This window comes from Aphelocoma coerulescens, chromosome 2 (genome assembly GCF_041296385.1).
Source record: "Aphelocoma coerulescens isolate FSJ_1873_10779 chromosome 2, UR_Acoe_1.0, whole genome shotgun sequence".
Taxonomy (NCBI): domain Eukaryota; kingdom Metazoa; phylum Chordata; class Aves; order Passeriformes; family Corvidae; genus Aphelocoma; species Aphelocoma coerulescens.
In genome coordinates, this window is record NC_091015.1 from 103,654,571 (window position 1) to 103,676,433 (window position 21,863).

General features: G+C 41.5%; 1 protein-coding gene across 2 annotated transcripts in view; it reads right to left on the reverse strand.

The window, feature by feature from the left end:
- Nucleotides 1-21,430, reverse strand: part of ANKS6 (ankyrin repeat and sterile alpha motif domain containing 6) — a 41,861-nt gene extending 20,431 nt beyond the window's left edge. Inside the window, exons 1-8 of one of the 2 annotated variants that reach the window (XR_011148324.1) lie at nucleotides 20,997-21,430; nucleotides 17,089-17,588; nucleotides 14,585-14,629; nucleotides 12,043-12,247; nucleotides 8,446-8,552; nucleotides 6,873-7,015; nucleotides 1,014-1,224; nucleotides 375-424 (exon numbers count right to left, since the gene is read on the reverse strand). Coding sequence is in view for 1 of the 2 variants with exons in the window: in XM_069004221.1 (XP_068860322.1) it covers nucleotides 375-424; nucleotides 1,014-1,224; nucleotides 6,873-7,015; nucleotides 8,446-8,552; nucleotides 12,043-12,247; nucleotides 14,585-14,629; nucleotides 17,089-17,588; nucleotides 20,997-21,355 (1,620 nt within the window). In the remaining variant the exon portion in view is untranslated. The remainder of the gene's footprint in view (nucleotides 1-374; nucleotides 425-1,013; nucleotides 1,225-6,872; nucleotides 7,016-8,445; nucleotides 8,553-12,042; nucleotides 12,248-14,584; nucleotides 14,630-17,088; nucleotides 17,589-20,996) is intronic. The other variant, XM_069004221.1, reaches the window with a different exon arrangement.
- Nucleotides 21,431-21,863: the final 433 nt, after the last annotated feature.

The following is a 21,863-nucleotide window of genomic DNA, read 5'->3' on the forward strand; positions in this document are numbered from 1 at the left end:
TGTCTCTACTAGTAATTTCACACCTCCATTGTACCATGTTCCATCCATGTTTTCCTCACTTCATATTGCTTGTCAGCAACTAAGCAGAAGTTGCATCAATTTTACTTTTTTATTGCTGATCAAACAAAGGTATGGGTAACTCTTGAAAGAAGTCGGTACAGCTTCCCTAACACAACACTTTTAGTACTTTCCAAAACTAAGTTCTTTTTAAGAACTACTGGTGGGTGTACCAAAGCCTGTCAGTTCCAGTCTAGTGACTGTAAACAATCTCTTTTTCTAGAGGTGACTTGGACAGGAGGTAAAAACTGTAAAAATTATGGGAGCTACATGACCCTCTGAATTAGGCTGAAGACACCAAGAACACTGCAACATACCATGGTTGTCAATAATTCATCGTCCTTTCCTCCTTTCGCAGTGTTTGCACCTGAAAAATACATAAATGATGTTTTATTGTTTACATGCTTCTACTTTTGTTTCCAAGGATAGCTCATTGTTTTTAAACAATCAACAGCTTTACCCTCAGTAAGCACACAGCATGAAGATTTCCAGTGACACTGTCACACACCTCAACTAAAGTTAAGCCAAGTCTAACTTTACATCACAGACTGTGGGGGACTGTCATGGAGAGCTGTACAATTTCAGTAGATGTGCTTTACAAGTTGGGCTTTTCCCATTTCTCTTTCTTCTCAGAATTATTTATTTGTTTAAATAAATTGGTTTTCATTACATAAATTAGTTTATGGAAGATACTAATACATTTCAGTGACCTGTCCAATTTAATGGTGTTTACTAAAGAACAGTAACATGGTTATATTAGCATTTTCCTGCTTAAATGATGCTGCACTCAGCATGATCAACAGTGAGTATAAACATCTCTCCTTCTACAGACTACAAATACATTATGTGTTCTTTCACTTATACTAAGCTAAAGCAGAACTAAACCAAGGAATCAGAAATAGTATCATCTTGAGTACCCCACAAGAGCTCATTTCCCGTAAGACAACTGCCTTTACCACCAGCTTTGTTATTTGTGTTCCAAGCTGTAGCAGCATCAAGGTTTCCAGAGGTGTCCGTATCACTCTGTGAGGCTCCTTTTATAGTGGAATTTAATGATGGTTCAGGCTCATCTGGAAAAGGCACAAACTGATTGGAAGGAAATCCATGGCGCAATGTCTGAGTCAACTTCAGCTTGCGGAATCGATTGGACATCCTGCTCCACCAGGACTAGATTGATAAGAAGACAAAACAATTTAGTTCCAATTAAAAGAAAAAAAAGAGGAAACAAAATGTGTAATTAAGTAATCCTTCCAGCAGCAATAATTCTATCAAGGAATTTTTGAAATAAACTAAAAAGTAATGTTAAAGTGGTTTGCAGTTACCAACCGAATCCTTCACCATGATTTGTATGTGTTATATTAATCTCTTCCCTTATTTTTAACCTGGCAAATATTTTAAAATGTTTTTCCACAGTATCTGGAAGGTCAAAGTAGATAGAAGTATTAGGGCAATTTGAATAGGGAATTTTTGCAGCTACATAGCAAATATTTAATTTTCCCACTAATTTCCAATTTCACCATCAATTCTTACACTCTCAGGAATCAATGAGTGGCCTCTCTATTTTCTGCTTTTCACAGGTGTGCATATGAGCTTATCTGATCTGCATCAAAGCTTCTCCTCAAGATTTTCAAAATCAGTGGCGAACTGGAAGAGTTCTGACAGTATTCCTGTCAAACTAAAGATCCACAATCCATACAGTGCTGCTACACAGGTAATTTAAACCAGACTGGAAAGACTATAAACTGAAAAAAAGCAAGGTAAGGAAACAGCAGCTGTGAAAACAACACAAACCTTAGGACTACGTAGCTATATCCTCCATCCATGCAGGTACCACATATGTGGAAACTTACACAAAAGGACTACCTTTGCTCAAAATACAATTTTTCAAATATTCACAGACTTGCATGTTTTTGCAGGCAGACAGTGCAAGCTGCCTCAAGTCTTTATTAAGACATTTCTCTAGACCATACTAAACCTATGCCATTTGCACTAAAAATTATGCGACTTCTAGGTAAATCAGATTTTAAGTACCTTCTGATTATTTCTTAGTAAAATTTTCCCTTTCCCTTTCTGGAACACTTTTCTATAAAAGTCATGGTATAGTGACAACACTTCAAGGCAGCTTTAGGCGATAGCAAATCCAAGTAACAATCCCTTCTCACAATACATATTCTACTCTCTTCTTGGCATTAAATATTTTTCAACTACTCACTGATAAATGTCTTAGCAACTGTCTTATGGTAGAAGTAATATAAACTGTAAACTTATTCTCTGCATTGTAGCAGAAGACCATTAAAACCATTTCAAATCTGCACAGAGCATTAGTAAAGTATAGAGTTCTCACACTTCTGTATCTCTTTGGCATCACAAATAATAAAGATTTACATTACTTTCAGCAACAAAGATCTGATGAAAAAAGGCGTAAGAGACAAATAGCTCTGGAAAAGCAATGAACCCACAGCTCAGCATTTATTCACCTTCCAAAAGGAACTGAAGTTCATCTAGTTTTAACACAGAGGACAATGAGCTCACAAAAGACAGTGCTCGCACTTCCTGGTTTTGGTCACTGAAGCCACCTTGCTTCTGTAAGAAAGATCACTTCCAACTGCCCATCATCTCTCTTCTCCTCACAGTGCTTCTGCTTCCTTAATACACGCTCACACCACAAACTACATCGAAACGGAGTAAGTACAGCCACTGTGTTACCAGACAAAAACTACTGCTCTCTGAGAAGAAAGTAATGACACTGGAGAGGTTTCATCTTGCCTTCTGGTGTTCACAGTATAATGATCTATCTCTGGAGTTTTTAATTTGCTGTTGCAGGAGGTTGCAGCCTCTCCATATACCCCTACCACATCACACATGTACAGAAGCTGTAATAAAGGGCTTTAAATAGACTGAAGCAGTCAAGTAACAAAAATGCATTTCTGGTTAAAAATAGGGTCTATCAAAAGGGTGAAATCTAGTAGCAGTGGGAGAAGGCAACAGTATCAAAGAACTAGAAGAATGGTGTTGCCATTTCAGAAATACCATAGACATTTTTAACTATGCTAGGAATTAAAGAGTAAGGGGGACAACTGGAAATCTCTGCCCTCTAACAATTTTAACTTAAAATAGAAACTGAATGTGATAATTCACACTGCTCTAATACTGACATTGAGAGTGTAACTTGCTGAAGAAGAACAGGCAGAAAGAAAAAAGAGGAAATAAAATATTTGTACATGGAAAAGGAACAACTTTGTTTTTGAGGCTGTTGGGAGGAAAGGGTTAAAATCAAAGAGGAAGAGGGAAGGGTTTCTGCTCAAAGTGACCTTTCAGCTGGGAATGCTAAAAATGTAGGTGTGGAAAACTCCATTTATTATGCCTACTGTTGTTCACCCTCTGCCTGTTTGGAGAAGTAGAATTTCTGTGTAGAGGTAACACAGTCTCACAGACATTCAGGAAGCCTTTTCTTACAGGATGAGCTAAGCCTACTGGAGCCTGGGTCCCTGTGTGTCTCTGGCACCCAGCCTTGTTGTTGAGGTAACAAAATAAATCTACTCCTTGCATTTTAGCTGTGGCTTGGTAGTTGCCTTGGTTACCCATGTGTGTTGACTCACATAGAGGCCATGAAGTGGTGAAAAACAAAGCAGTTAACAGTTCTTGTTCGATAGAGGTGAAGAATGAGATCATGAATATCCACTACACTATCAGCAGGTAAAGGAACAAGGGCCCGTATTGTGCATAAATTAAAAATAAAAGAAACACATCACAAAATAAAAGGTCTACTAGTTAACGACAAAAGTGATCAGAGGTGAGACTGAAAAGTGTTTATTTTTTTTAAACTTCAAAAGCAGCCTACCAGTGATCAGGTATTTTAGTATGAATACCATTAACAGGAGGAAGGCAAGAATATATGCACATTTGCTTAACAGAGTAAGAGTATTTAAGTGAGCTTATACAAATTAAAACCAGACAATATTGATTAAAATTACCCCAGATTAATTATAGGCAACATGACCTCTGAACAAATATTGATTATCTTTAGTAAAAGTTAAAGAGTATGGAAGAAGTTATAGACATCAGCCAAAAGGCAAATATACAATCACTGAAAAAGGAAAATCTGAAAATTTACTGATCAAAATGCTTAACATGACAAGGCATAACTGAAAAAACTTCATATGTCATCACAGCTTGTAAGACACAGCCGGCATAGACTTGTTGAAAATAAATTCTATCAAATGAATCTCTTTTTGACAGAGTAACCAGTCAGGTGAGCAAAAAGGAGGAAAATCTGTAATGCAGCTTGACTTTAATAAAGCTTTTATTGCTATTTCATGTAGCATTCATCAAACAATTGAGAAAAATATGATTCAAGTAAAATTAATAAAGGGAAAAGATCAGAGCCAAAAAATGAGACAAATTGCGAATGATTTGATCTCAAATTGGGAGAACATACTTTGTGCAGTAGGTTTGGAAATGCTCACTAACAACTGCAACGATGAAACAACATGTTTTTCACAGTCTATGGAAGACATCCATCTCGACAGTTTTAAGTTGTAAGCACCTTTAACGCTCTTAATTTAAACACTGCCAAATTGACATTATTCAGTAGAGGTCAAGCTGGCATGCAAGAAGAAGAAATCAGGAGTACTAATATAGGAAAGGAAGCAAGTAGCAAAGCAGGTGTACAAAAGAAAAAAAACTTCAGTCACAACATAGCAGAAACTAAGTATAGATGTACAACATTACTGCTGCAGCTGCAAAAAAAGTGAATTTCACTGGTAACAGGAAACACATCCATGACACAGTTTCTGTATGCTACTATGTGATACTGAGACCATAGTTAGAATCTCATCACTCATTTTAGAACCCTCATCTTGACAGATAACATACAAACTAGAAATTGTAAAAAGTTTAGGAAACAAAACCTACAAGCAAGGAAATTTGCACTGATCAATTTTGTTTAGACTAGAAAAAATAAGATTGAATATTTTAGTTCTCTAAGTATTTATACAGTTCTTATAAAAATGAAGGTGACCACTGGACAAGAATCAATCGACTTAATGGACAACATAAGAGATATAGGTTAAATCAGGAGGAAAAAAATTCTGACCCCAAAAAACAACAAGCAGTGGAATTGGGTGCTGATGGAGATCATGGGATGAGGGGATCTTCTTCACCACAGTGAAAGAAGAGAGAACCGAATGTCTGTCAAAGATGTTCTTGGCATGTTTATTCAGTCTCCACATTTAAAGACAAGTTAGGCTCATGAATTCCCTCTCACTTTCACCTTCCCATGATCCTGCAGACCTCACATTCAGACACTTGCACTGATCTAGACAGAAAAATGCTGTACTGGCAGAGTCGCCAGTATCTTTTGTTTACAGTTCCAGCTCACCACAGAGCAGTTGTCCACATGGAAACACTGCTGCTACAAAACCCAGGAGACTTGGTTCTCTCCAGCCCTTTCTCCACATGCTGGCCCAAAGAGACATAACTGTTATGACATTTCCCTCCACCCAGAAAATCTGAAAATGTAATTTTTACCCTCTCTGAGTTTTTGTATGAAGAGTAAGATATGTAACATACTCATGGTTAGACAAGCTGATTAATAGAGCATTAAGCAGTGATGGAAGAATGGACTATATTGGCTTCCAGATTACACTTAATTTAGAACTATACAGAACACAATTTCTGCTGAAAAAGTACTTGATTATGACTAGTAAGTCCTGTAATATTTTGTAGTTCTGAGACTAAATACTTATACAGTCCAGAATATTAAATTTGTGTCAACACTCATGCGTATATCCTCATCACTGAAAAATCTTTTTTATTTCATCTCACAATCTTTTATGACCCCTATTCAAGCCTTTGTGTCATAAAACTGCAATCCAATCCACTGTTGATCTGTATTCCATAAAGCCAAAAGCTAATCTGAAAATTTCCCATCTAAATAAAATAGGTCCATCTAAACTGATAATGAAGTTGTATCATATTGAATAATAGCATAATCATATAAAAACAACCACATGTTCCTTCATAGTTAAAACTGCAAAACAGATTTGGGCAGAACTTTAAATGGTCTTTAAAATTCATGTCAAAAATGGCCTGGAAATTAACGTGTGTTTTCAAGATCCTAGTAATATTTATACATAAAGGATGACGACATGGACTCCAGGAAATTCTGAGGTACACCATAATTAAAGATGATTCACCTAAATAAACTGATGCCTGTAAATAGGCAACAAGAACAGCAACAACAAAACTCTTTTTCCTACTCTTCTGCAAACAGACAGGGTAAGATGCAGTATCTTTAAGTGGCATACTCTTGTTCTAACTCCATGTTGTTTCCCACTGAACCACCACCAGTTTTGAGTTAAAGATACAGCATGCCAGAAGACATGTAAGCCTCAAGTGCACGCTCCTCCACTACTCTTCATATTAAAATCTCTACTATGATCTTTTTAATTTTCAGTGCCAATAGCCTGTTTCCATTTATGGCTATAAAGGAGCCTACCCTCTGTCCAAATTTAAAAGCAAGATGATAATGGAAATTGAGTTCCAAACTTATGAACATGGTACCTTCCGCTTAATCATGAGATCTCTTTCTAGGCACTGAAATGATTCAATGCAAACTCTTCCCATTGCCTTGACATCTGACAAAAAGGAAGTTGGACACACGCTACGCTCCACAAACCAGAATGCACCATAAACAAGGAATTCAGACAACAAACCCAGTTACATATTAGATCCAAAATACTTCTTAGCCATTACTTCCTCTGCTTACACATTACAGGAATTAATGAGTTTTTATCAAGAATGAATATATTTACCTTTAGGCCTCCCTTGTCATCTGGCAACATTGGGATGTTTAAGGATTGCCTACTTCTGGAACAAGGCAAAGATGATCTGTTGTTCAGTTTATTCTTGTCTTTATCCATGCATGCTGATGCCAATAACCTTACAAGCTCTGTGTCTAAAAGGAAGCAAATTAAGATAATGTTTGGTCTGTTTTGCTTTCCCAAATTACAACCAATACACCAACACTTTCCCTGTAAATCCCATATAAGTAGCAACTGATCTATCTCTCAAACACAAAGCAGATGAACCCCCAAACCTTCTTTCTTTTTTGACCTATTTTCCCATGCCTTCTCCCCACACTGTGGGCTGCAGTCTTATCACCTCTCTAAAGGTATTTATCAATATAAATAAGCATCCTATTCAGTTGGAATCAGTCACATGTGACCAAGTGAACTGCCTCCTCTCGCACTTTGTACAAGTTAAGAACAATATTGTGATGCTCCCTTTTCTCACCTGACACAGAAGAAAGGAGAGAAAAATGAATATTCTTTCTTCAAGCGTAGGTTGCAGAAAAGAAGTTCGAAAGTAAATCCCAAAGAGAAAGAAGATGTTCAGCCTGGACAATGAAGTGACTGAAAAGAAATGGTAAGAAAAAAGATGGACAAAAAAGAATTAAGAAATATAAAGTAAGAGGAAGAAAAACAGAACAAGCACGACAGAAGACAGGAAAGAAAAAAAAAAAATTCTGTAAATCTGCATTTTGTACAGCAGTCAGGTAGAATTTTCAGAAGGGCATACAGAACTGACCGAGAGAGAAAGAAGTAACAAGACAAACTATTCTGTCACAGAAGTTAATTCTAAAATAATTCACTGTATTTATTGTCTAAAATGCTGTACTATTAGTGATCTACTTTTGACAAGGAAAAGAATCTGCTAGTAAGCAAAACCACCACATGTGTAAATTCAGAGACTTCATTAGCAGTAATGGGTTTTGGTTTCAGATAAATCCATTCAAGTACCAAGGATGGTTAACAATAGCAAATAATGTATGCTAAACAAACTACAACAAAAACTAAATGTGTTTCATTCAAGCCTCCCCAAAACACACTACCTTGTTCTACAGCACTTTCATACAAACAACCTGAACCCTGAGGTGTGATTTATTCTCAGCCTTTACAGAACTAGTGAGAGGTTCAGCCAGGAGTTCCCTAGTTTTGCTCTGACTGTGCTCTTTATCCTGTCCCTTTGTTGCTCTTTATCAAGGGGCAATTTCTAGCTCCAGCTCATAGCTCTGTGCTAATGACACCACAGAATACGAGTGCCCCCACAATCAAAAGCCACTCAGCTGGCTCTGGTGACACAAACAGCACAGTTTTTAGAAACAAAGGCAAGAGGAATACACAAAATCTGTTATTCCATAAACGTATGCATTCATCTAACCAATTAACTCAAACCCCACCATTTTCACACATTGTCCTTTCTTGGTCCAGTCCAGCCTGCACAGCAGAGGATACTTCCCAGCAACTGCAATGTATTTTCTAGATTGGAAAGAATGTATATTTGTTTATGTTGTACATTTCTCCAGAGCATTTTGAAATAGCATACCTGGATCATTCAGCAGCATTATCAGGTCAAAAGCTGTGTATCCATTTCTTGCACGACGGTTAAGGTCAGCTCCTTGATTTAACAAATACTTTACAACATTTTTGTTTCTTTAAGGGAAGGAAAAAAGGCATTGATTATGTTAAAGGACAAGTAAGTGAAGAAAGAAGCCCCCAGTACTCCATTTTCAACCTTTTGTAACATTGCTCCTCAATTCAAAATCAGTTTTACACATTCTACAGCTAACCTAGTGTAAAATTTGTTCACAAGCTCTTCAGAAGCTCCCACAAGTCCTTTGTCAGTCACTGTTTACTCACTACGAAGTACATTAATCAACATGCAGAAAGTCAGCCTTAAAAGCCTAATTTGAATAATCAGTTTCTTAAGCTGATCCTGTGGAAGTGACTGCAATATGTTGCTATACACCTTCTCAATGAAAGCCATTAATGCCTAGGGCAGTAAAGCAGATGGAACGACAAAGGTCAGTTCAACAATCATCACATGTCACCACTAATACTTCAATGTAATGTCATTCTCACAACTCACACATTAAGAAATTGCATACAGAAAAGCCAAATTGACTGAAGATAATTTATAAACTTCAAACAGTACTTCACTTAATTACAGCTATAAATTATATAATTGAGAAGGCAGATTATCACTTCCTTGAGGCATTTAAAATGAAAAAACAATCAGCATTAAATGTCAACCAACACAAACACCTTCTAACAAAAGCTCCTCAAAGCTAGCTCCATGAAAGACACTCATCATCCCATTCCAGTTAGCCCCTCTCCCCTCTGATACACCTGATTAAATAAGCAGGACTTGCCTTGTGATTTAAAAACAATACTTGATTCAGCCTATGAAATAACTGAACAAACAACAAAGCTAGGGAACATATATTTAATACAAAACTCTTGAGCAGCAACTGGTCTTGTATAAAAACAAACTCTGACATGCATCAGCAACACAGAGAAAAAACATTCTCAAGCACCACAGGTAACTACGAATTCTGATAATGAAGCTGACATGGATCTCAACATCTCCAGAGCACCACTTCTTATCATACAGATGACATTTTCATTCCTGAATTTACTCCACACAAAATCAGCCTAAAATGGAGGAGGATTGTTACTCCTCTCTTTTAACAAAAATTCTGCTTATCATCACCACAGCTCCTCTGCATACTTCCTATTACTTTTCTCTTCTTTAAAACTATCGTCCCTCCATCCTATTTTCCAGTACTATACCTTGAAGACACATAGAGACACAATTTTTAGTGCCTCTGGCTCACAGAGATCTTGTGTGCTCCCTCCTTCAAGCCCAAGACCCTTTGCACTATTGGTGGTCCTGAGGAAGGGTTAGCTGAGGCTCTGTAGAGGCTAAAGCTTTACAGATTTTATGAAAATTTGCAACTCTCCATGATAAGAAAAAGGCTCAGATGCAAAGTATAGAGTTACAAGGGTAAGTATTTATTTATGCACATGAGGTGTTCCAGCCACATTGGGGCACTCTGAATGTGGCTTTACACGCAGGGCTCTTGTACACTTCAAGTGTATTACTAACATTGGTACTACGGTTGCTCATCATAGTAAAACTTAGCACAGCAACTGTACTTCTGCAGCATTCTTGCTGCTCATCTATTGATCCAGATCTCCCTAGAGTCAGTCCTGCTGTCATTACTTACCTATGACACCAGACAACACTGAGAGGGTTTCATAGATGGCTGTGATGCTGGCATTATCTTGCATAACTAGGGTATCCTTTATCCTTCATGGATAGTTTTGTTTGCAAGAGATCATGCCCTAATTTCCAGGGCTGGGACATCCTCCCTGTCTTTTCACTCAGCTGGTGTCCTTTAGTTAGCTTTACTTAAGCATGAACAATACCAAAGACCCCTAAAATTCCACTACCTCAAACATTAAGCATATTAACAAAATTAATTAATCAAGTTTCATACTATGAAGACTGACTATTAGGGAAGGGAATTTTCATATCCCAGTCCTCCATTAAACTGAACAGCCAGTGTCTGAACACATGCAGGACTCAGCTTTGTGTGTGCTTCCACAGACAAGAGAAGTACCTGAGTACCAGCAAGGGGACATGCCAGCAGCCCTGCACAGCACTTTGTGCTGGCTGCTTCTATTCCAGCTGGTGCTGGGTGACTGCTGCTAAGTGAAACAGCTGCACCAGAAAAAGTGATCTTTGTGCACTTCTGTGGAATGTCTGTCACTACTATCAATAAAAGTCCCAAGAACTACTTCAGCAAGTTTCACAAGGCAATGACAACTTGACCTATTTTTCCTCTTTGTTGCACTTGCACAGTCCAATGAGATCTGCTGACTAAAAACGAAAGCTGGAGCAGAATACCTGCATTTATACAATGACTGCATTACCAGGCAGTGAAGTGAACCTTCACCTTGCTGAGGGCTCATCTACAACAACAGAGAAAAGTTCACCTTCCTAAACTGAATATCCTGTATTCAGAAAGGGTTAAGTATACGATAGATACCACATGTGAAGTACCAGCCAGGCCAGTTTCTAGGGTCTGACTCCTAAGCATCTACTTACATTTATGAAGGAGCTTTACAGAAAATGACAATTATTTCGGTTGCATTTCCAAAAACTCCATGAAAACTAAAGGCTGAATAGAAGAACACAGGAATGGTTTTAAGACTGGAAAATAGGGCACATGGAAGGGTGATTGTCTTGAAGTTTCACAACTTCATGTAGGCTTCCAACTCTGATAGGAGGGGTGATAGTATCTCTCACCATACTGAAAAATATCAAAGGATGGAAGCTGAAATCTGCACCAAGGCTCCTGGGGACTGCCTGTTGCACTATGTTCCCAGTATTTATTGAGCTTGCTTCAGGTTCCCAAATGCTCCACTCATTCTAAAGTCCAGATATCCCAGAAACACAGAATAAGCTGAATTAGAAGGGATCCACAAGGATCATTGAATCCAACTCCTGGCCCTGCACAGCACCTTCCCCAAGAGTCACACTATGTCCCTGAGTGCTTTGTTCCAACACTCCTTGAACTCCGTCAGGCTTGGTGCTGTGACCACTTCCCTGGGGAGCCTGTTCCAGTGCCCAAACACCTGCTGGGTAAAGAACTTTTTTCTAATATCCAACCTAAACCTCCACAGATACAGCTTCAGGCCATTCCCTCAGGTCCTCTCACTGGTCACCACAGAGAAGAGATCAGTGCCTACCCCTCCTCTTCACCTTATGAGAAAGTTGTATCTGCAATGAGGTCTCCTCTCAGTCTCCTCCAGGCTGAACAGGCCAAGTGACCTCAGCCACTCCTCACACAGCTTCCCCTCAAGGGCCTCCACCATCTTTGCTGCCCTCCTTTGGACATTCTCTAATTAATAGTTTAATGTCTTTCTTACACTGTGGTGATCAAAATGTGATTCACATCTGCTCCAAAAAGCTGAGGCCAGTGCAAGAGTCATGAAAAACTGAGGTCACAAGTCTCTTAGTTTCTTGTAAGACCTCTCTGCTTCTAGAGTCAGTATTGAAAAGGTTTTTTTCTACTGGAGTGTAAGAAAAATTGAACTGCTTTACTGCTAGATACAAAGAGAGCACATATCTTACCCATGGTACGTGGCCTGCATTAGAGCTGTCCAGCCATGAACATTATCTTGCTTATCAATATCAGCCTTTTTCTCAACAAGGAGCTGAACAAGGGGCAGCTGTCCAGTTACAGCCACAATCATTAAAGGAGATGCACCGTCAGCATTGGTAATATTAACCTGACTTGGATCTTCATCAACAATCTCTTTAACCAGCTGAAAGTCTCCTGCAAAACAGTGATAAAATATAACCTAAATGAGCAACAGAGAACTGCTTAGCCACTGAATTACTATGTATTTTGATTTGCTGACACTGGTCTGCATTTAGTGGAACTAAAACAGAAAAAAATAAAGTACTAGGGCAACCATAGCACTAAAGTTAAGTACCTGTATTGATATTTCCTCTTTTAGTTAATTAGTACATCTTTCCAGCCTACATAAAATTGCATTAGGGTTAGGGTTATTTTCTTCATTTTCTCTACCTATACACTTAAGGTGCAATCCCATTACAAGAATTATTTTCTGAAATGAATGACTAAGGAAGGCTCTATGAACTGCAGCGCATCCTGCCTGTGAAGACACAAATAGGAAATATTTCTATTAAATTGCCGTAAGATAATGTCATGCAAGGCAAATTGATGATGCTGAGGCACCATGATTTGTCCTTCAAGGATCCCTGTTCCATTTCAACAGGCTGAAATCACAGAATCAACAATTTTAGAATCAAAGTAGGTGGGTACAAAGGCACTCTAAGAGGTGGTAGAGGCCATCCCTTGCCTTAAGCAGGTAGAACAACGCCCTGTCTCACACTGACCCACAAGTTCCTCTTACAAAGATAGTTCATTAATTCTAAAAACCTTTACTGATGGAATCCCACAACCTCCCAAGGAGTTGGTCTATTCCAATGCTCAACTTTCTTACATTCAGAATGACTTTTTCTTCTGCCTCCAGTATTTGAACTACACCTCCAATACAAAACTTCCCTACTCCTTGCTCAAGAGTAAATCATCATTAGTCATCTTTCCTGTTCTTTAAAAGTTAATCTAATTTTCACCTTTCCACATCAAAGAGCTGGAAGTCACTTGAGTTCTTGTCTAGATTAAGAAAAGCAGTATGAAATGTGTTACTGAATATTATTTGAACAAGGTTGTGGGTTTTTTTCTAAATCTTGAAGTAGGACTGCTTTTAAAAAATATATGAAGTAGTCAGGATTACCACAAACAGATAGCTTAAACTCACCCATCTCCTGTATTTTTTTTGATGTCTTATGGTAGGCAAAAGCAGGGAAGAAGATAAAAGAAAAAAAGATCTCTGTGTGTACCATCACAGGAACATGGACAAGAACAAGCAAATCATCAACTGCTATGCAAAGGGAAAAATTCTCACCTTTAAAAAAAATCTTCAGATGGTAAACTGCTTCATGGCAGCTGGAAAGTCAGCCAGAATTCCAGACAAACCCTGCAGGCACTTGAATACACTCACTGAAACTCACACCCACCAACGCCACTCAGCTAATTTCTTGGAACAGGAATGACAGAAAAGCACAGAACTATTTTCTGTATCTTCCAATTTGGTAAAAGACAGCAGGTGGCTTTTTTAACACAGACCGAGAGCACAGACTTTGTTAAACAGAAACCCTGGAACCTACAGAGACTTCAGAATTTACTTTGAATCCTGGACACTCCTTAACCTAGTGAGTTACTTTTTTAACAGTGCTGCCATCCATAGCCAAGTAAAGAAGTCCAAACCCAGTGTGCTGACCAGTATTCATTTGGCCCCTCCCATGATACTTCTTCTGACCCAGCATTAACATTTGGTAATCTCAAAAATCTGACGGATACAAGAAGGGCACATGATCACTCCAAAAATTTAACAGACCTGAGGCTTTCCCAGGAAGACATTTTGGTAGATCACATGTGAAGAGTGGGAACAGAAAAAAATCATGTTTCCCATGCTAGCAAACAGACATGCTCTGAAGTTAGAAAAACTAGATAGGGTAGAAGAATCATGGCAGTATGTGGGGTATGCCCAGCCACTGCCCTGGAGGGACATCTGCTGAGATAAGGAGATTGCTCAATCTCCCAGCAGGACCCCCCCTGGGAAAGCAGCTACTTTTCAGTCACGGCAAGAAGACAGACCCAGAATCCTCTGGGAGACCCTATGCAGATCCTTTGTAACCCATTGACCTTTACCCTCTGACACCCACCCCCTGTATCCCTATAAAGCTAGCCCCCTGCCCCTGCAAGGGCAGAGAGAGCCCATCCCTGGCCTCCCCTCGCTGGAGTACAGACCAACAATAAAGCTACCTTCATGCAGAACAGCCACACGAGCCCCTCGTCTCTCTCCCTGGTCTGGCCTGGGGGTGCCCTGCAGAGCTGAGCTGGAATCACGAGCTGACAATCACTAAAGAGCTGACAGACTCTGCAAGGGCCCCTCTGCCAGCAGCTGAGGGAAGACACTGGGCCCGCGGAAGGCGATTCCTTTTGGGACCATCTCTCCGGACCAGTCACCTCTTCCTGGGTCAGAGCTACTGACCCCTCAGCAGCTGCCATAGCAGTACTTACCCAGTTTCAAAGCATGAAAGACATCAGGTTGACTCTTTTCTGTATCTGAAAGAAATATAAACATTTCTACTAGCAATCAAAAAAAAGCCCAATAATTTCTAGTAAAATTTGTATAGGAAAAACTATTAAAAACTTAAAGTATTATAAAACATATGTTTAGATATACATTTAATAAGAACAAAGAAAGTATTGACAACTTCTTTATTACCTTTGGGAAGAATGACTCACCTGTATGGTTCTCTGTGCAAAGCTAGAAACTACAAAAAGGCACCAGCACAGGCTTTTCAATTTCCATTCTTCCTCAGGAAATTGTACTTGGAAACTCTTTTGTTTCCTGCCTGGAAGTCTAAAATATCCACTAAAGAACCACAGTACAGATTCTGTGGTCTGGTAAAACCCTCAGTACAACAGTGAACACTCAAATAGTATGGGATAATTTTGAAAGGTGACACAAAAGGAGTTTTACAAGCTGCTCCAGTTTTATTTCCTCTTGAGTATTTCCAGGTTAATTTGCAAAGGTCACAAAAATAATAGTGTCAATTTAACTACAGCTTGCTACTTGTGAATTAATATCCTTCAGCTCCCAGATAACCATCCATAGTAAGAACTGTAATTATTACAAATGGTAATATTTTGACTGAATAATCTTTTTTTGATGTGGCTTAACAGTGCTTTGAAACTTCTGACACTATATAAGATGAGAAAAAATAGTGATGTATTTTTCACCTTCCACTGAGGCCAGAAAAATGTATCGTCCTCTATCTTCCAAATTATTATGGACACTACAGAATCAACGGGGTAACAAGATTTTATGGAAAACAAGGAGACACTGAGAGATTTTGTGAGCCCAATTCTGTCATTTTTATGAAATACAGAAAAGGTTCATGTTCACAGCTTGACTCCAAAGAAAGTCATCTTAATATGCTGAACAAAACCAATTGCTGAAAAGCCCAAAATACTCCAAGAAACTCTTATTTTAAGACCAGGAAAGAGAGTGATGGGTCCTACGTTTTCTCCTGATTCAGAAACTGCTCTTATAGAAGGAACTGTGTGTATGAGGTAACCACTGGAAAACAGATTTCAAAAGACTAGTTTAGGAAAGGACCAGGCTCCATACTTGCCATGTGAAAACCGTGGAAGAGAGGCAGCTTCAGGGAGCAGGAGACCATGAGAAGATGCCAGAAGGAAAGATTGCCATCTGGGAAAACCTATGTAAGGACAGGGACAGAAGGCAGGCAACACCCAAGCCACTCCAGGCAGTTCTGAATTTGCTACTGAGAACAGCCCTGAGAAGAGAGCTGCTTTCTCCTGGGAGGCAATCTGCCCTATCTATGGCAATGGATCAGAAGAAAAGTTCTTTTTTTTCCTGTCTCCATATGACAGAAATGATCTTTCTTCTTTACAGGATATTCAAGACTCCAGCACTAGAAGGCTGAAGTATGGTCAAAAACCAATGCAAAAATTTGTGGGGAAGAGTAACATTTTTACTCCCCTCTCTGCCCAAATGAGTTACTACCCTCCTGCTGACAGAAATTCCCCCTCAGCACAGGTGACAAACATTAATCTGCTTTAAAGCAAGTCCAGTATCTTCACTTAAACAGAGTCCTTCAATACTTTAAGTCGTACGACCACAGAAGGTTTTGAAGACTCATGAGGCCAACTCTGCCTGCACATACATCCTGTACACGTAAACACGTGGGCACTAGTGAATTCCATGGATCTCTGGTTCTGTCTACTGTAACCAACTTATGTCTGTCCTCAAGAGACTGGTCATGAGCAAACATCTACAGTGAATCAGTTCTGCCTGGCAGTGTGGCTGTATGAAAGCTCAGGAGTTCCAACTTAACCTGTAAGTCAATATCTGAGTTAACACCTTCTCTACAGCAGAAACAGACGCCTGATTTTTGTTCTTACATCTTCAGGTACAAGGGAAGCTTGACCTGCCCTGCAGAAATGACACCAAATATAGACAACAAGTTCAGGGATTGTGGACATGTCCACATGGCAGTACAATACAGACATAAATAGGTAAGATTTAAGGAAGTCTATATGGGTATCACAAGTGGCATAGAGTCTGAAGTGGACTATCCTACCATGCAGACTTTCTGCCACCATGGCTGGATGGGTGGTAGTACCTGCAAATGGATCTTTCTAGAGCTAGCCACATGCTTATATTTTATAGCAAGCAGTCCAAAGCTGGAAAATCCAGACGCAGCTCTTCCAAACCCTCTTGTTAAGCCTGCAACCACTGCTGGTTTGCATAAATTTCTTGAAAAGTGTCCCCAAAACAGACACATAAAGACAGGAATCTTATCCTGCTAACTTGGAAAAAATCTGCTGAAGTTGGGCCCTTGTACCTCAGCTGAAGCAGGTGTACCTACTCCAACATTTTTAAAATCCAGCTGCAAATTACAAACATCATGTACATACAAAATAAGCTCCTCAATTTCTAAATACACAATCAGAACTGCAAGAAAGTAAAACAAAAACATAACATTCCATACCTGCCTGAGGTCTGATCGTTGTGAGAGATTCCAAATAGTCCTTCATGTCTTTGTGTTTGAAGCCAACAGAGATGTCAAAAGGTGTTTTATGTAGTACATTCAAGTGATCAGGATTGGCACCTTTCTCCACGAGCTGCTGTGCCAAGCTCACCTTTCCACTAACGGCTGCCAGCATTAAAGGACTCCAGCCCATTGTCTTTACAGTGTAGTTACAATCAGCTCCCCAGTCCAATAGCAGATGTACCACTGCCTCATGTCCATGCTGAGCAGCTGCCATCAGTGGAGTGATATCAGGAAGGTCGTCTCTGCTGCTGTGAAGTACATTTGTGCTAAAATGGTCATAATTGTCCACAAAAGCTCCGGATTCCAGCAACAATTTCACCATGCTGACGTGGCCACCTCTGGAGGCCATTGTGAGGACACTGGCTCCTAACTTGTTCTGTGCATTGAGATCAGCACCATTCTCCAGCAAGATGTGGGCCACACTTAGATGTCCAAACCTTGGGAGAAAGAGAGTAGAAGAGATTTAACACCTTGGATTGCAAAAACCAACATACCCTGAACCCAGAAAACTTTGTTACCAAATTGGCGTATTGAGTAATATATACACTATGAGGGATCATACACACATCACTGAATGTGACAATGGCACCTTGCTGGAGGAGAGCAATCATCAGCTAAAGACTGTAAATTAAACCATTCCACATGTACCAGTGACCATGCTCATAAAGCAGGCACCTATTGCAGAGGATGGTCTGACCAAAGCATCAAAGTGCCAGCCTCATTTTCTGCTGCATGGCACCAACTCATAACTTCCATGAACCAGAGAGTCACTTTCATCCTCTTATTTCCAGAGCTGTATCACACTAAAGGATCAAAGCCAATTTGTTTCCAGGGATCTTAATTAAGTACCCTCATTACTACTGAACAACAGGAATAAAAACTGCAAAGAGTCAGTGCTAACTAAGGAAAAAAAAAGACCATTTTATGAACTGGATAGTCAGTCTTTTATTTGCATCATCCCTTGTTTTCTAGTTGTGAACCACCAATGAACTCCCACAATGGAAGAAGACTCTGTGAATACAGACACGTGCCCATGGAGCTCAGAGAAAAACATGGTGAGTGGCCACCACTGTTGTAAAGTTAGCTGAACTTCCCTCAACACCAAGGAGACCAGAGGCAATCTTTAAGAGAAATGGCTCTACTAGCAGAGTGGGACAATTGGCCACATGAACAGCCTCCCCTAAAACAATCAACAGAAAGCATTTTGTTCCTCAGTCAGACAGACCAGCAGGGGGGAAGTGTTTACACAGTTCAGCCCAGCACTGAGCACCAAAACTGAGCAATCAGAAAAATTAATTTCAAGAAACCAAGGTGCTTGAGTTGGCTGACAGCCACATATTCCTTCCTGGTAATTGGGGATACCCAGTGTGTAAGTTGACACAAGCAGGCAGCCAGAACAACCACAAACTCACTCGGCTAGAATGCAAAGAGTAAATTTACTTGTTACCTCATGAACCTGGGGATGCCCAAAGAAATACACAGGCAGAGACACACCAGTGGAGAAGCATGCATCATTACCAGTTCATGCTAAAGAATCACTGGCCTACAGTTCACACAGGCTTATCAAGAATTATTCCCAGTTGTAAGGTCAGTTGAGTGATTTACAATTCTCCTTGACAGTCTTGTGGTTTTTAACCCATTCCTTCCAACACCCAGCACTGTGATGATGAGCATACAGCAACTGGTGTGCCATGCTGTCTTGTGATTCGACTCTGTTGCAGTTGCTATGTCAGGCTTGTGCTATCATTTTGGGAGACTGCTACATTACTAGGCCAAATTAAAACCCTGTGTAACATCAAATATCTTCCAATAAGGAAACTTGGCACTAAACCCTCCTTGCATGGAATATCTACGAGAACTTGGTCAGAGTACTGAACTCTGACACCAGTTTTACCAGCAACCCAGTTTTGGTATCACTTGACTATCAGAGGCGCTGGTACTTTATCAGTAAGCAAAAGACAATCATGCAAGCCAGTTATCAGTGAGAAAATGGAAACCCTTTACTGTTCCCCAGCTGAAGAACCCCACATTTTAATAAATGTAATACCTTGTCAAGACGTGTGCCTCGTGCTCTTGCTGCGGGCATCATGCACTACTATATGCTTGTGCACACTGCGCTTAGCACAACCCAACTTTGACACTGAAAGCAGCCTTTGTACACTACAGCTAAGCAAACGTTAGTCAAGGAAACCCCAAAGAATGCTACTAACCACTTAGAGCAAACATGAGCCCCAGAGTCCCTAGTTTCCTTCCAAAAAGTACACAGTTGCAGGAGGAAGCCTCTGGGGTCTGTCTACTTCCTAGGCCTACCCTGGTAGCCCTCAGTGCATCACCTCAGTAGAGCCTGCAACCCCTGCACATGGTTAATTTTATGCATATATGCTACCTCCTGTCCAATTTCAATAGGGCTAATCACAGCCAGAAAATTAAACATCTATGTAAGTCTGAAGCCTAGCTTTGATCAAACAGTGTATTTCCTTTCTAGTTATCCATTAATAAGAGAAACATGCTCTTCTATTTTATGCTTTCTCCACAGACTTCAACAATATATACAGTACTTTGCCAATGTCAGCCAGTGATTTCTTGAAATCAGTGAGTTATAGTCATCTGATGTTATTGTTTTTAGGGAATGAGCATATGGTTTTCATTAAGGAGAAAAAAAATCTAAGACTGTTTCTGCAACTTATTTTCTTTTTTTTTTTAAACCTTCATAAAATAACAAAATTGTTGAACCTTGTCTTCCTTGTTCTTACTGAGAAACCAGCTGTATGACTCATTCTTTGGGAACTTTCTATGGCCATTAGTTGAAAAGAGAAATGTTGACTTTGAAACAGATTCTTTTCTTCCAAGTATTTTAATGTTATGAAATTTAAAAAAAAGAGACCAAAACAACAAAAAACATTTCTTCTCTCAGTTAAGCATTCAGTTATTACAGAACAGCAATGCCCTCCAACCCTGCAAAACACACCTATGAGCCCAAGGTGTGCTTATAGCACCAGCTCCAGTATTAGCAACACGGGAACCTTCCACAGCCCAGCAATGGGTCATGCAAAGCACAGTATCACTGACCCAGAAAATAACCCAGTTTTGTCATTAAAAACCCTCACCAATGATTTTCCACATCCTCCAGTAAGCCACCTAAGAAAACATGGGAAAGCCAAGTGAAATTAACTGTTTCTGTTCGCTTCAGTATGCTTTACATCAGATGTGAGTTTTCAACAAGTAGGTAAGACACGTATATACGAAAAAAACAAAACCAAAAAACCCATGGAAAATTAAGTAAAGCTACGTGTGTATACCTGGTGTCACAGAGGGGAGCAGTGTTTTGTGTTCACATTATCTCCAATTTTGCACTGGCTTAACCAAGAAGTAGAGTGCACTGCTTCAAACGCCACATTCCTACTACGAAAAGATAATTCCTAATGCCCCTAACGCATAACACTTAGCCAACTCTACACTCGGCAGCCCCTTCTCACCCACCCCCAGGGACGGGAACAGGTGACCACTCGGATCCCCCCAGGACAACTCCGGGATCCACCGGTGACGACCGACCGCGGCCTCCAACATGGCGCCAGCCCTCTCTCCCACGCTGATTCTCCTGGGGTTCCCCGGCGCTCCCGGGCGCCCTCCCTCGGTCCGGGGACCGCGGTTCGGAGGGCGAGGGAGATCAGCGCCTGTGGCAGCCCGAGGGCGGAGAAGGCTGAGCCTCGGCGGCCCTCCCTCCCTTCCCCGCCCCGGGGCTGCTGCCGACTAGGCCGGTGCTCCGCGGCGAGGCGGGATGGCGGCCGGAGACGCACCCCCTCCACCGCGGCCCTGATCCCTCCCTCCCTCCCTTTCTCCCGTACCTGGCCGCTTGCATGAGGGGGCTCCATCCGTAGTGGTTCCTGCTCTGCACCGAAGCACCCTTCCGCAGCAGGAACCGCACCAGCTGCTCGTGGCCCCCCGCCGCGGCGAACTGCAGCCCCGTGTTGCCGGCCTCGTCCGTGCAGTCCACGGGCACGGGGGAGGCAGGCGGGGACGACGCTTCACCGCGGGGCTCCACCGCCGCCTCCTCGGGGCCGCATGAGGAGGAAGAGGGGGCCCCCGGATCGGCGGAGCCGCCGCCACCGGACAGCCCCAAGAGGCGTCGGGCGGTCTCGCAATCGCCCTGCTCGCAGGCGCGGAGGAAGAGCTGGACCTGGGGGGGCACCCCGCACTCGCCCATGGGCAGCGCTGCCGGGCCCCGAGCGGCTGGGCCGCCCGCGACCGCCGCCGCCGGCTCGGCGGCCGCCGGGAAGGCAGCGGGGAGGAGGGGACTCAGCTGGCGGGAGGAGGCCGGCCCAGGGCGGCCGCAGCGCCCCGGCTGCTCTCGCACGGCGGGAAGGGGGAGCCGGGCTGCGCCGCGCTCCGCGGAGCCGCCAGGGTTATCCCAGCCTGGGCCGGGGCGCTGGGCGCCTCTCTCGCCCCGCTGGCAGCCCCAGCGGCGCCCCACGGCTCCTGCCCCCTTCCGCAGGGGACTTCTGCCCGCTGGGCTGCAGCCGTTTTCCGCGCCGTTCTGACTGCCACGCAATTGTCTCCGCATTACGCGTCTTTCTGCCCGGGGTCATGGCAGCAGGCCTTCGCTATGGGGCTTACTCCCTCTCACCTGATACAACAGCCCCTTTTTCTGGCTTCACAACCTGACTTACTACAGCCTGGCGCGGTCCCTCCGTCAGCCCCCACTCCGCGTACAT